The sequence below is a fragment of the Aulonocara sp. 'chitande type north' Nkhata Bay genome, linkage group LG11, assembly GCF_057382095.1.
Source record: "Aulonocara sp. 'chitande type north' Nkhata Bay isolate Kocher_YH1m ecotype deep benthic linkage group LG11, A_spYH_male_GT1.1, whole genome shotgun sequence".
Classification (NCBI taxonomy): domain Eukaryota; kingdom Metazoa; phylum Chordata; class Actinopteri; order Cichliformes; family Cichlidae; genus Aulonocara; species Aulonocara sp. 'chitande type north' Nkhata Bay.
In genome coordinates this window covers 18,971,275-18,984,022 of record NC_141354.1, presented here as the reverse complement: position 1 = coordinate 18,984,022, position 12,748 = coordinate 18,971,275, and the positions used below count along the sequence as shown (strand labels likewise).

The window sequence follows — 12,748 nt, the reverse complement described above, 5'->3', positions numbered from 1 at the left end:
AATTAGACATAAAAGTGATACAAGATGGATTAAGGTGAAAATCAAAAGATTCCCAACAGTCTCTGTGTTAATATCAGCTGGTCAGCATTTTCTTTACATTACATACAGCTTGCTTAATTATTGAGCTGTACAAGATAACAGAAATATTAACTATATAAGGTAAAGGTTTTATATTACGCATTCAACTTTAGATGAAAATACCACTACTTTTACATTGTTGTTGTTGGGTGTTTTTGTTTGTTAACAATAATACACTGCCCTATTACAGCTATTGACGTGTACCTTTACCTAAATTCTGCACTTTTTGAAGTACTTGAGGTACTGAGGGTGAGATGGAGCCAGATGATCTGCTGTGGCGACCCCTAAAGGAAACAGCCAAAATAAGAAGAAGTAGGAGTAGAAAATACTCTCATATCTTTGGTTATAATAAAAACTGAGTGTTCCACCAGACGTTAGTACTTTTACATTTATAACTGATCTGTAGCCCGATTCATTCACCAGAGCTACCTGTCCCAGTTCTGAGAAAGATGATAGGAGTACTTCCTCCAGCACCAAGTATTACTTAATTTACGCAGATACATGGCTTCGCCGGATGCACTTTATCATAGATAGATAGACATATATACATGTAAACATCTGTCTGTGTCCATCTTCCTGTGGCTCTGAGTGTTACTGTCTCTTTAATGAGGCGGGCGTTCCAAAGGTTCCACAGAACGTAACGTAGCACGTCTCGAGACCGGGAACCAGGCTGTGCACGTTCACTTCAAACTGCACTCTTCAACATTTCACAGGTCAGTTAATTATCACCTCCTACACTTTACAGATGGAGAAATACTGCACCACTGAATCGCACGCAGTTACATTGTTAAATTATGTTTCTCGGTTTCATTCATTCAATGTCACGCTAACACCCTAGCTAGCCAGCTAGCATTGGCTAGCAAACAGTTAGCCGGCATTTGGCTGAAAAGCTTTACTTTCAATGCCGGCCAACTAACTTTGGTTAAGCTGTAACAACTTATATTTACTATCTTGCTTTCTCGCTGTGTTCGTTGCTCGTTGTGACACGATCATTTACAGTCAATGTTTTAAACCACATACAACTCGTTCAGCAGCCAAGTTAACTGAATGTTAGCAAGGGCACATGGGCACTGCCAGCGTTAGATCACGCAGCTTAATTTAAACTGTCCAGCGCTGTAAAGGAGATGATAGCACTATCCAAGCACTTCCTTATGAAATCCCAGCGTCTGTCGTACGATCTATAGTGGGGACCAAAAGCTAAAACTGACTCTCATTTCAAACTGTACCACGTGTCCTTATTTTTGTGGGCAGTGGTCTCTTATCAGCATGAGAAGCAGGGGTGACTGAAGCGCAGCTGTTTGTGGGGTGAAAGAACCATTGAAGTTAGGCTCCGACAGCTGTTGAACCCTAAGAACTGCTGGGCAGTCTTAGAACAACAACAAAAGGCTTTTTGTGTATTATGTTGGTCTGCTGGCTAGTCTGTAGTGCTGTCTAAGAGTCAGGACCACTGTGGTCTGGACTCTGGTTTGAGGGTGATTGTGGTCTATAAACGCTTTTGTATTTAGAGAGCTCATACTAGTGTAGCCTGGTTTTCTCCAGGTTACACTAGTGTTTTGTTATTGTGGTCCACGTTGCTTTTCTGTCTGCAATTAAAATACTCATTATGAGTATCGGTAAGTAATATAGAGAGATGGATGTATACTTTACTCATCCCCAGGGTAGACATGCAAATGACTTTTAGGTTAAATGTCGGCTGTTCATGTACTTAATTATCTGCCTTGCCTTGTAAATTTGAGACATTTGTGGTATCTAATAACTATCTGTTTAGCCTTTTTGTTTCTTTTATTTTGTGTGGTGTAAGAATTCTAGCGTACTTTAAATTACTTTGTTGTACTGTTTAACTCACATTATCCATTTAGTTAAGAAACTTACCCAATTTACACACAACCTTATATTTTCTTAAAGTCCAAAAGTGTTGCTATCATGCCTGCCAAAAAGACAACCACCAAGAGAAAGTCTGCTGCTATTGTGGAAGATGATAAAGACTCCAAAAAGGTGAAAGGTAAGTCACTTCCCTTTTCAAAACAGGAGTTTATAAAGGTGTAACCAGATTCAGTTTGAACAACTGATAGTCCAGCTAAAAAGTGGCATTGCATTTAAACATGTACACCACTTGTATTTGAGTTTGCTGAAGTAAGATATTTCTGTTAAGCAAGTATTATGGACATATGTGAGAGGAAGGCTTTTGACTCCCAAGTGTATCACACTGCATTGTCAGTGTTTTTACTAACTTTTTACTAATTTCATCATTTTCCATGTGTTTTCCATCAAACCAATAAAATTCAGTGCTCACTATGAAACTGGTTGTATATGTGTTTCAGTTTCACACAGGAGTCATTTCAAAGAGGCGGGGCAGGTTCTTGTTTTGGGCCAAGGTGATGTTGGACAGTTGGGTTTAGGGGAAGATGTCATTGAAAGGAAGAAGCCAGCACTTCTGTCCCTGCCAGAGAAAATTGTTCAGGTGACAGCTGGAGGCATGCACACCGTGTGCCTCGGCGAAACTGGAAATGTAAGCAAACATCTGTCTTATTTCTCACTTCAAAAAAATGTAATGGCAACCTGTTTGTAGCGTTTAACAAAGAGCTTCTTAGTTTCTCATGTAAACTGTTTTCTTTGTTTAGATTTACACGTTTGGCTGTAATGACGAAGGGGCTCTTGGTCGGGACACATCAGAGGAGGGGTCTGAGATGATCCCGGGAAAGGTGACGCTGAATGAGAAGGTGGTCCAGGTATCGGCAGGGGACAGCCACACAGCCGCACTCACAGAGGATGGATCGGTGTACATCTGGGGCTCTTTCAGGGTTAGTGCTATCCCTGCTAGTTAGGGAGTCTGGTCCTGTGTGCTGTCTCAGCAACTATTTTTATCACCCTTCCATTACTTTCTATGTAATTGTTTTTGTTCAAAGGTTTCAAATCATTTTTCCTTCAGCACTATATTATTATCCAAACCCTAAATGTTGTTCCTAAACATTTATTAACGCTGTAAAATGAATGTATAAAAACTATTTTAGTATATTGTAGTATGTATGCAGTGGAATCAGAAAGCATTTAATTTTAATGAATAAAATCATAATCTTCTTGTAATTCTACACAATGTAGGGAAAAGACTTTGAAATTTATTTAATGTTTTGACTGTCTAACATGTTGTCTGCATATTACCCTGTTTTCTTAGGATAATAATGGAGTTATTGGTCTTCTGGAGCCGATGAAAACGTGTGCTCTACCAGTTAAAGTCCCTTTAACAGAACACGTTGTTAAAATAGTTTCAGGTAAAAAAAGAAAAGGTTTTTGTTTAGTGCTTTATGTTACTATGTGTGCACTATAAATGAGTTTCTAACTGGGATATTTGTGTAACTGATTTCTTTACTAGGTAATGATCACGTGGTAATGGTGACGCTGGAAGGAAATCTATACACGTCTGGCTCAGCTGAGCAGGGGCAGCTGGGAAGAGTGCCTGAACACTTTTCAAACAGAGGAGGCAGGAAAGGCCTTGGTACGTAGCACACACCTTTTCTGTTTTTTGGTGGATCAAAAACTGTAGATTTATGTTAATATCTGATTACATAAATGTTTCTTTTTTATACTGTCTTTAATGTTCTATACATCACTCCTGTTTATTTTTGTGATCTCAGAGCGGCTGCTGGTTCCACAGATGGTAAAAGTGAAAGGGAAAGTTCACTTCGTTGACGCCTTCTGTGGAGCGTACGTCACCTTTGCTGTGTCAAAAGAGGGCCATGTGTATGGATTTGGCCTCTCAAACTATCACCAGCTGGGTCAGTGTGACTCGTCACTCCTGCGTTATCCTTTGTAAACTCTACTGCCATGTACTATTTGTGACTGCGACAGTGACTGTATCATTTCAAATGAATCTTTTTAGGCACCAAAAGCACCAAGATGTGTTTTGTCCCTGTAAAGCTTACATGTTTCAAGAACTCGACCACTGCCTGGGTAGACTTCTCTGGAGGACAGCATCACACACTTTGCCTTGATGCTGAAGGTAAGCTGGCTGTGTGTAATTGCAGGCAGATGTTACGCATCATCTGTTAGCACTCAAGTCAGCTGGAGTGTTGGACTCTTGTCTTTCAGGGCAGGTATATAGCCTGGGAAGAGCAGAGTATGGTCGTCTTGGTCTGGGAGAAGGGGCTGAAGAGAAGAGCGAGCCCACACCTGTGATGGGGATAGAGCTGGCTAAAGGAGTGTCGTGCGGGGCGTCTGTCAGCTATGCAGTTACCAGAGAAGGTGAGAACCAAGGCAATCAGGATGGGAAGAGTAAAACAACTGAGTCTGTTTGCAGCCCCTTTTTTTTTGTTATTATTTTCTTCTGAAGCATTGAAGTGCAATGAGACACTATGCTTTGCCCTAAATCGTCCTAGCTTTAAATTTATCTTACAAACACATGACCCCTCATTTCCTGTTTGTTTAGACATTGCTGCTGGTGACAGTGAGATGGCAGCAAGTTTAATCCAACTTTAGGCATGAAGAGAAAGTAATGTGAGGTTTATTAGCAGGAGATCACAGTTAACCTTGTTTTGTAGGGATACTTGAAGCTATTACTGTACGTTAACTACCAGTTGTAACTTACACTACCAGTCACATCTGCACACACCTTCTTATTTAATGGTTTTTCTTTATTTTCATGACTATTTATATTGAAGATTCTCACTGAAGGCATGAAAACTATGAATGAACACACATGGAATTATGTAGGAAACAAAAAAGTGTGAAGTAACTCAACATGTTTTATATTTGAGATTCTTTAAAATAGCCACCCTTTGCTTTGATTACTGCTTTGGACACTCTTGGCGTTCTCTCTATGAGCTTCATGAGGTAGTCACCTTGAACAGTCTCCTTCAACAGTATTGAAGGAGTTCATAGAGATGCTGAGCGCTTGTTGGCACTTTTGCCTTCACCCTGCCATCCATCTCATCCCAAACCATCTTGGTTGGGTTTAGGTCAGGTGACTGTGGAGGCCAGGCCATCTGATGCAGCACTCCATCACTCTCCTTCTTGGTCAAATAACCCTTACACAGCCTGGAGGTGTGTTTTCGGTCATTGTCCTGTTGAAGAATAATTTGGGTCCAACTAATCGCAAACTGGATGGGATGGCATGTGGCTGCAGGGTGCTGTGGTAGCCATGCTGGTTCAGTTTTGAATAAATTCCAAACAGTGTCACCAGCAAAGCACCCCCAAACCATCACACCATCGTTGGGAACCCTACATGTAGACACCATCCGTTCACCTTTTCTACATCACACAAAGACACAGCGGGTGGAAGCAAAGATCTCAATTTGGACTCATCAGACCCAAAGCACAGATTTCCACTGGTCTAATGTCCATTCCTTGTGTTTCTTGATGTTTTTTGCTTAGTCGTGGTTTCTTAGCAGCTATTTGACCACAAAGGCCTGATTCGTCTCCTCTGAACAGTTGATGTAGAGATGTGTCTGCTACTGGAACTCTGTGTGGCATTTATCTGGGCTCTAATCTGAAGTGCTGTTAACTTGCGGTTTCTGAGGCTGGTGACTCGGATGAATTTATCCTCAGCAGCAGAGGTGACTCTTGGTCTTCCTTTCCTGGGGCGGACCTTATATGAACCAGTTTTGTTATAGTTCTTGATGGTTTTTGCGACTGGACTTTGGGGACACATTTAGAGTTTTTGCAGTTTTCTGGACTGACTGACCTTTAGTTCTTAAAGTAATGATGGACTGTCGTTTCTCTTTATTTAGCTGATTGGTTCTTGCCATAACATGAATTCTAACAGTTGCCAAATAGGGCTGTCAGCTGTGTACCAACCTGACTTCTGCACAACACAACTGATGGTCCCAACTCTGTTAAGAAAGCAAGAAATTTCAGAAATGAACCCTGACAAGGCACAACTGTGAAGTAAAAACCATTTCAGGTGACTACATCATGAAGCTCATTAAGAGAAGGCCAAGAGTTTACAACACTGTTAACAAAGCAAAAAGTGGCTACTTTGAGGAATCTGAAATAATAATAATAATAATAATAATAATAATAGATACTTTATTGATCCCCATGGGGAAATTACTTGTTTTTCTCTGCATTTGACCCATTCACTCTGTGAAGCAGTGGGCAGCCCACTAAGCAGGCGCCCGGGGAGCAGTGTGTAGGGACGGTACCTTGCTCAGGGGTACCTCAGGGTAGCCGTTAAGTGGATTCGAACCGCCGACCTTCCGATCATGGGGCGACCACTTTACCTACTGAGCTATCCCTGCCCATATAAAACATATTTAGAATAATTTATCAATTTTTTCTTTGCAAAATAATTCTATATATCTTGCCTCATATATTTGATGTCTTCAGTTTGTATCTATATAAAATAATGAAAAAACATTCAATAATGTGTCCAAACTTATTCTTTAATGGTTAGAAAGTTTTTAGATATGGAAAAAAGTCTTCAGTAAATGTGTGACTGACTGTCTGACACAAAATTGTGAAGCAGGATTCTTATCAGAGCCATCACTCACAGTGCAACAAGTACTAAACTTTCACTCCTGGGTTTTCACACAGTCGACACCCTTAGAGAATAAAAGGTTGCTCGCTCTCCTTACTGTCACTTTTTCCTACTCCAGGATCTGTGTATGCCTGGGGCATGGGCACCAACCTGCAGCTTGGCACTGGAGAGGAAGATGATGAGTGGAGTCCTGTGAAGATGACAGGCAAACAGCTGGAGAACCGTGAAGTACTGATGGCCTCCAGTGGAGGGCAGCACACCATCCTTTTGGTCAAAGACAAGCAGGAGAGCTGATGTCCTGCACTGACAGAGAGTGAAGGGGGCGCTTCAAGGTGGGGCCAGGGTGCCTAAATCAGGGGAAGGGTGTTGATGAATGTGACTTCCTATGCTGAGCCGAGGGAGTGTGAGACGTGCGTGATAGAGGGGAGAGGTGAGGTTTGTCCTCTTTTATGGAAGCTCCTGTGCCCTTGGCATTGGGGAATGTTGTGATGTTTTTGGTAGATCATGACAAATGAAAGACTATTTTTTTTAAAGCTAGTTTTTGACAGTCCTTTAAAGTCTTTTCATCTGGTCATTTGTATGACTCTAAGATGTTATATGTGATGTTTATGACTGTGCATGTACATAAAGGAAATGGCAGTGCAGGATGTTTAAGGACATAAAATAGTCTTTTTAATGTTTTCATTAAAGCAATAAGTAGATTAGATCTTTGTCAGACAGGACCTGTACGCCTGGTGAGTTTAACATGTGCGACTACTGTTCGTTCTACCCAGTGCACACAAATTTGTTGTAACTGTTTGGACATTTGGTAACACATCATACTGTATCCTGTATTTTGTTGCATTTCCTGTCTGAAAAATAAAGCTGATTTCTTTTTTAAGGAAAATACAAGACACATTTACTTCATTTCATTTACTGTGTATTAATAAGATCCTGGTTACAGCTTTTTGATAGTAAACCCTTGCTGCTTTTCTTTAACTGTAAAAAGAACATTTGTCTGTGTGCGTGTGTGTGTTTGTGCTACAGAAAAGGCAAATAGAGGCCCACTCACTGAGCTGTTTATTGTTGAATACTCGTGCAACACAATGCTGGAAACATTGCTAAGAGATTTTAGTCCATGTTGACATGACAGCATCACACAGTTACTGCAGATTTATAAATTGTACATTCATGATGAGAATCTGCGTTTCCAATGCATCCCAATGTTGCTTTACTGGATTGAGATCTGGTGACTGTGGAGGCCATTCAAGTACAGTGAACTCAAGCAGTCTTCAGCAGATGGATACGCGATATAAAATGTTCCCCACACCATTACAACACCACCAGCAGCCTGAATTGATGATACAAGGCAGGATGGATCTATGTTTTCATGTCGCTACGAGTTACTGTTGCCTTTCTATCACCTTGTAGCAGTCTGGCCTTTCTCCTCTGACTTCATCAAGGTATTTTTTCCCCGAGAACTGCCGCTCATAGGATAGATTTTTTGTTTTTGTTTTTCAGACCATTCTCTGTAAAGCTTATATTTGTGCGGGAAGTCACTTAAATCACTTTTCTCCCTCATTCTAATGTTTGGTTTCAACTTGAGGTCATCTTCCCCTTGTTGGTAAAAAACAAAAACAAAAACAACAACAACAACTAAACTGTATCAGAAGTTTTAGGCCGAAGCCCATCATGTGCAATCCTGACTGTAAACAGCACAGTTACACTGGTGTGTCAGAGGGAGAGGTTTTCCTTTTAGCCCTTAATGCAAATTAGATATTTGCATTAAGGAGACGTTGGACACGTGTAGCTAATAAAGTCCCTGTGGGTGAACAAAGCATTGCAGTTCTGCATCAATATCACTAATGTTTCCTTATTTCGTTAATCCAATGTAAGACCTGAAACATTTATTCTGTGTGTAATGTTATTTCTAATTAAATAACCATTAATTATTTATTTATTTTACTTGTTAAAGAACCTCCAGTGTAGATCACATAAAGATCCTTGATTCTGTAATAAATATAGTGTTCCTTTGATGCACCTTCAGGGCATCAGTGGGCTAAATGTTAGAGATTGAATCTGCAGAGTTTGGAAAGGTTGCCAGGAGATGTCAAGGATTGATGCTTTTATCAGCTTTCCACATACTGAAGCATTCATCTTATTATAGTCCAAAAGCTTCTCAGCACAAAGACTCACATTCATACAGGAAGTCGGCAGTGACATCCTGCCATTAGTTCCTTTCACTTTTGGCTCTGATCCTCTTCATTTCACAAATAAAAGAGGAGAACAGCTACTCTCACACACCTGCACACGTGCACAGTCACTCGGAGATCTACATACGTCTCTCATAAGCTCATATTTGGGTACCACTCTCTGCAGGGCTTTAGACTACACACCTCTGACAGACTCTTCATGAGCAGCATCACGTGAAAAAAAAAAAGATGAAAACATCACAAATTTAGCATCATGTAGCTCTGCATCAATCTGGGATGTAGCAGCTCTTGAGTTACCCTGCTGCTTTTTTTAATTAACATGCTATTTCATAAAGTCTTGAGTGCTATTTCTCAAGTGTGACCTAATCATGAAAATCCAAAGTGGGCTGATGACTTGAATTCTTTGGAGAGGCTTTTCTCCGAGTTTCTTTCATTTGCTGGTAAGAATCTGTTAAATGCGTGCAGCAGGAAGCAGTTGTCCAAATCAATCCGTCTTTATATCGAATTTCTGCCTCATATAGAATTAACACAGTTTGGATAATATGCATCTGAATGTGTGTTTAGGCAGGTTAAATGTAGAGAGGAGAAGGAGCAGCCTCAGAAACACTGATATTGACCAAATGGCACACTTCACACTGATGTGTGTTTTTATTCAACTTAAAGCACTTTAAAGATGCACTGCTTAATGACTTGCATTTAGCAAGTGGAAAGAGACTACATTCAGTAGGTGCAGATATTGTCTTTAAGCAGGCACATGGTTCATGTTAGGATGTTGTTTGGTGTCAGGCTTTAATAGGAGGAGAGTCTCACTTGGAGAAAACATGCCTGAGAGCATGTGCGCTGGCGAACCGAAATCAGATCTTATTAGTGAATAAATGACTCTCTTGCTGTTAAGCTGCTGGTCTTCCGTCCTCTGTGATCCATGCTAGGAGTTATTAGTGACTGCCTTGATAGGTTGAACTGCTCATCCGCTGGTATGAGGGGATCTCCTGAGGCCCACAGCAGTGAATCAAGAGCCGTGCAGAGGCTTAAAAGAACGCAACATCTTTTGAAAATAATGCTTTTTTTAAAAGACGTCTTGTCCCGATAGGATAACACAACACATTAAACACTAGCAAAGCACAATTGTATGCAACGCATCACTTCAACAAGATGTGATGTATCTGTCTTATGGACTGTGTTTAGCACTGGGTTTAAGTCACCTTCATGGACAGCAGCTAACTGACAGCAGGGAAGAGGGAAACTGAGACAGTCTCGTGACGGAATTGAGTAATTAAGGCTCAAACCACATCTTTAAACTGTTATTCTGACCTGAACTGGTTGCTTGTAAAGTTTCACGACTGTATCCTCTTCATTCTAGTACCTACACCATCCAGCCAGGCCTCCTATGTAGGATAGGTCCCTGACTCAATGACTTATATACAAACCACTGTGTAAAATGTAAATAAAAACATAATGCATTGATTTGGAAATCCCATAAATCCAGATTTTATTCACTATACCACACAAAAACTATCTGATGTTTAAACCGAGACATTTAACAGTTTCTTTAAAAAAAGAAAGAGAGAGAGAGATGGCTCATATTCTGCCCAGTTCTGCATTGTCAGCCTAGATGAGATTGTAAAGTGAAAACACGCTGTCAGCCATGCAGACATGTTTTTTATACTGAAAGATTTACATGACTGCATCATCGCGATATAATAGAGCTCAAGTTGTGTATTTATCCCAGTTTCCCAAACAAGATGATTGTCTTTTATTAAGCCAAACAACAAATCTGAGCTTTTGCTCCCAGCAAAGCGATATGAGCAGGGACACACACAATGCAGCGCTGTTGTGAATGCTTCAGTGAGATTTTCTCTGTTCTCCATTCTGTTGAGCATATGAGCCGCCGTGAGCGAGGGTTAAAACACCAAAGCACTTCATTAAGCGTGTGTCACTCTGCAGCTAGACCACAGCATCTCAGTGTTTGACTGTACTTGTTTTATAGAAAATGTGAAACAATGAAAAAATTAAGCAAATGTCACAGTTGTGGCAGTGCTGTAAATCTGGGTGCTTGAGGGGTGAGCATGCAGTCACGTCAGAAGCCAGACAAATGTTTTTAACTAAATTCTTTATATTTTTTTAATGCTTTGTCTTTTAAATAGCGAACGTGCAGGCAGAGCCATGTGACTGTCAGAAGGAGCACGCTTCTAGTGAGGTTTCAAAGAAATCTTCAGCAAGCTCTGCTCTCCTTCACTCTCCCAATCACAGATGTGTCTGGTCTCTCTTTGTTAGCACTGTGATGTAATACACAGGACCGTCTGAGACATCAAGACTGAACATTTCTCACTCCAGGCGTTTGAGTGACATATTTCAACTTTCAGCAGAGAGCCTGATGCCATCTAAGGTTTCTGTTTTCTAAGACATCATCAGTCATTCTGGGCAGAGAATCTTATCAGTCTTTAAAAAAATGAACATTTGAACACACAATCCATCAGCCACAATAAATAAATATATATGGCCAAGATGTTGTTGTGTTCGCCTCATCTTCCCGAAGCCTAGCTGACGTTCGCTGCAAGCATGTGTCACTTAAGTGTTAAATGTGTCTGTAGTGTTTTCTTCTCAGGCAGTTGCTCAGCGAGAGTCTTAATTGTTTTGAATGCACTGCGGCGCAATTCGTCCTGTCCTTGTATTCTTCAAGATGAGTACCAGTTAGTCGAGTAAATAAAATTAAAAAATAAAATATAATTAAAAACACATCGCTAGAGCCAGCACAACATTAGCACATTATCAATCACAAGGACACGTTATTTCTTTAATTTTGATTTGCTATAGAGCCAAAGAGGCACAGCAGAAGACATTAAGTTGTGGGGAGTTAAACTAGCATGTTGATTTAGGTCTTCTCATGGGATTTGTTAACAATAGCATAATACAGTATTGTGCAAAAGTCTTGAACCAACACTTGTTTCTTTATGTTTTGCTTCTTTTTTTTAAGCGCTCCTGAACAATAGTTCGTCTTTCACTTATTTGCAGAAGAGTGATTTTTGTTTTTGTTTGTTTACTTAACAAGATTTAACACTGACCTATGAATCACTGAAACATAGAAAGGCAAGGGATGAACCAGCGTTGTGTCTACACATGACAGAGATAACAGAACAAATTCTAAATAGCATCATTAGCCTCTGTGTTACTAGCCACATGTCACAAAAACAGATCATTTGTTCCCATTTCTTTAGTTAAATCTATTTAAAAATGCAGAATAAAACACAGTTCGACAGCTATAAAATAGTATTTTTTTCCCCAAAAAAACTCTGCCAAATTGAAACGAGACAGAGAGACAGATTTTGTCAAGATTGATGGAATTATGAACGCAGAAAAGTTTAATCAGATCTGGACTTGATACATCCTGCAATATCATCTAGACGCTTACATTTTCAGCATGACAGTGATCCCAAACTCACTGCAGTAAAAAAATATACCTGGATAGAAAAACGCACAATGGACCACCATCAAATCATGGATGTGCCTCCCCGAAGCCTCGACCTCAGTATTAGTGAAGCAGTGTAAGACGCCCTTAACAGAGATCAGAGCAAAAGGCAGCAAACATCCCAAGAAGAGCTCTGAGTGTCCTTCAAGAAGCCTGGAGAACTATTCCTGAAGACTGCTTAAAGAAATGACGTTCAGGGTGTGTTGAAGAATAAATCTTGTCAAATTTCGACTTTCAAACTCAGTATTTGCTTCGTATACTGTATTTCCAGTCACCTCAAATTCAACTCTGGAGCTACTAGGGTCCTGATCAATTCAAGTTTGAAGGAGATCAGGCTAACACTTATCAAAAAGTGGCAGACCCAGAGACAGTGACACCAGTGACAAAACAAAAAACACCTTGAAAGTAAGACTTGATTACATTTTATTTTTTACATTTTAAAAAATTAACAAAAAACAGTTGCTTCAAGGCGTTTTATACTGTAGAGTAAAGACCCCACAATATAAGAAAGAAACCCCAACAATCTGATGATCCCCTGTG

General features: G+C 40.2%; 1 protein-coding gene across 1 annotated transcript; it reads left to right on the top strand.

Moving 5' to 3' along the window:
- Window positions 1-651: 651 nt before the first annotated feature.
- Window positions 652-7,441, top strand: rcc1 (regulator of chromosome condensation 1). Its single transcript, XM_086310930.1, has 10 exons — window positions 652-791; window positions 1,984-2,080; window positions 2,400-2,587; window positions 2,700-2,879; window positions 3,251-3,347; window positions 3,449-3,571; window positions 3,711-3,851; window positions 3,956-4,075; window positions 4,165-4,317; window positions 6,669-7,441. The coding sequence occupies exons 2-10, from the start codon at window positions 2,002-2,004 to the stop codon at window positions 6,842-6,844; spliced, it is 1,257 nt and encodes a 418-aa protein (XP_086167056.1). The 5' UTR covers window positions 652-791; window positions 1,984-2,001; the 3' UTR covers window positions 6,845-7,441.
- The last annotated feature ends 5,307 nt before the right edge of the window (window positions 7,442-12,748 follow it).

Bases quoted from the DNA above. Each gene is read 5' to 3' on its own strand.
- rcc1 (XM_086310930.1), top strand. From the start codon at position 2,002: ATGCCTGCCAAAAAGACAACCACCAAGAGAAAGTCTGCTGCTATTGTG. The intron at 3,852-3,955 runs GTCAGTGTGACT...GAATCTTTTTAG, and splicing joins CTCAAACTATCACCAGCTGG to GCACCAAAAGCACCAAGATG. The intron at 4,076-4,164 runs GTAAGCTGGCTG...CTTGTCTTTCAG, and splicing joins ACTTTGCCTTGATGCTGAAG to GGCAGGTATATAGCCTGGGA.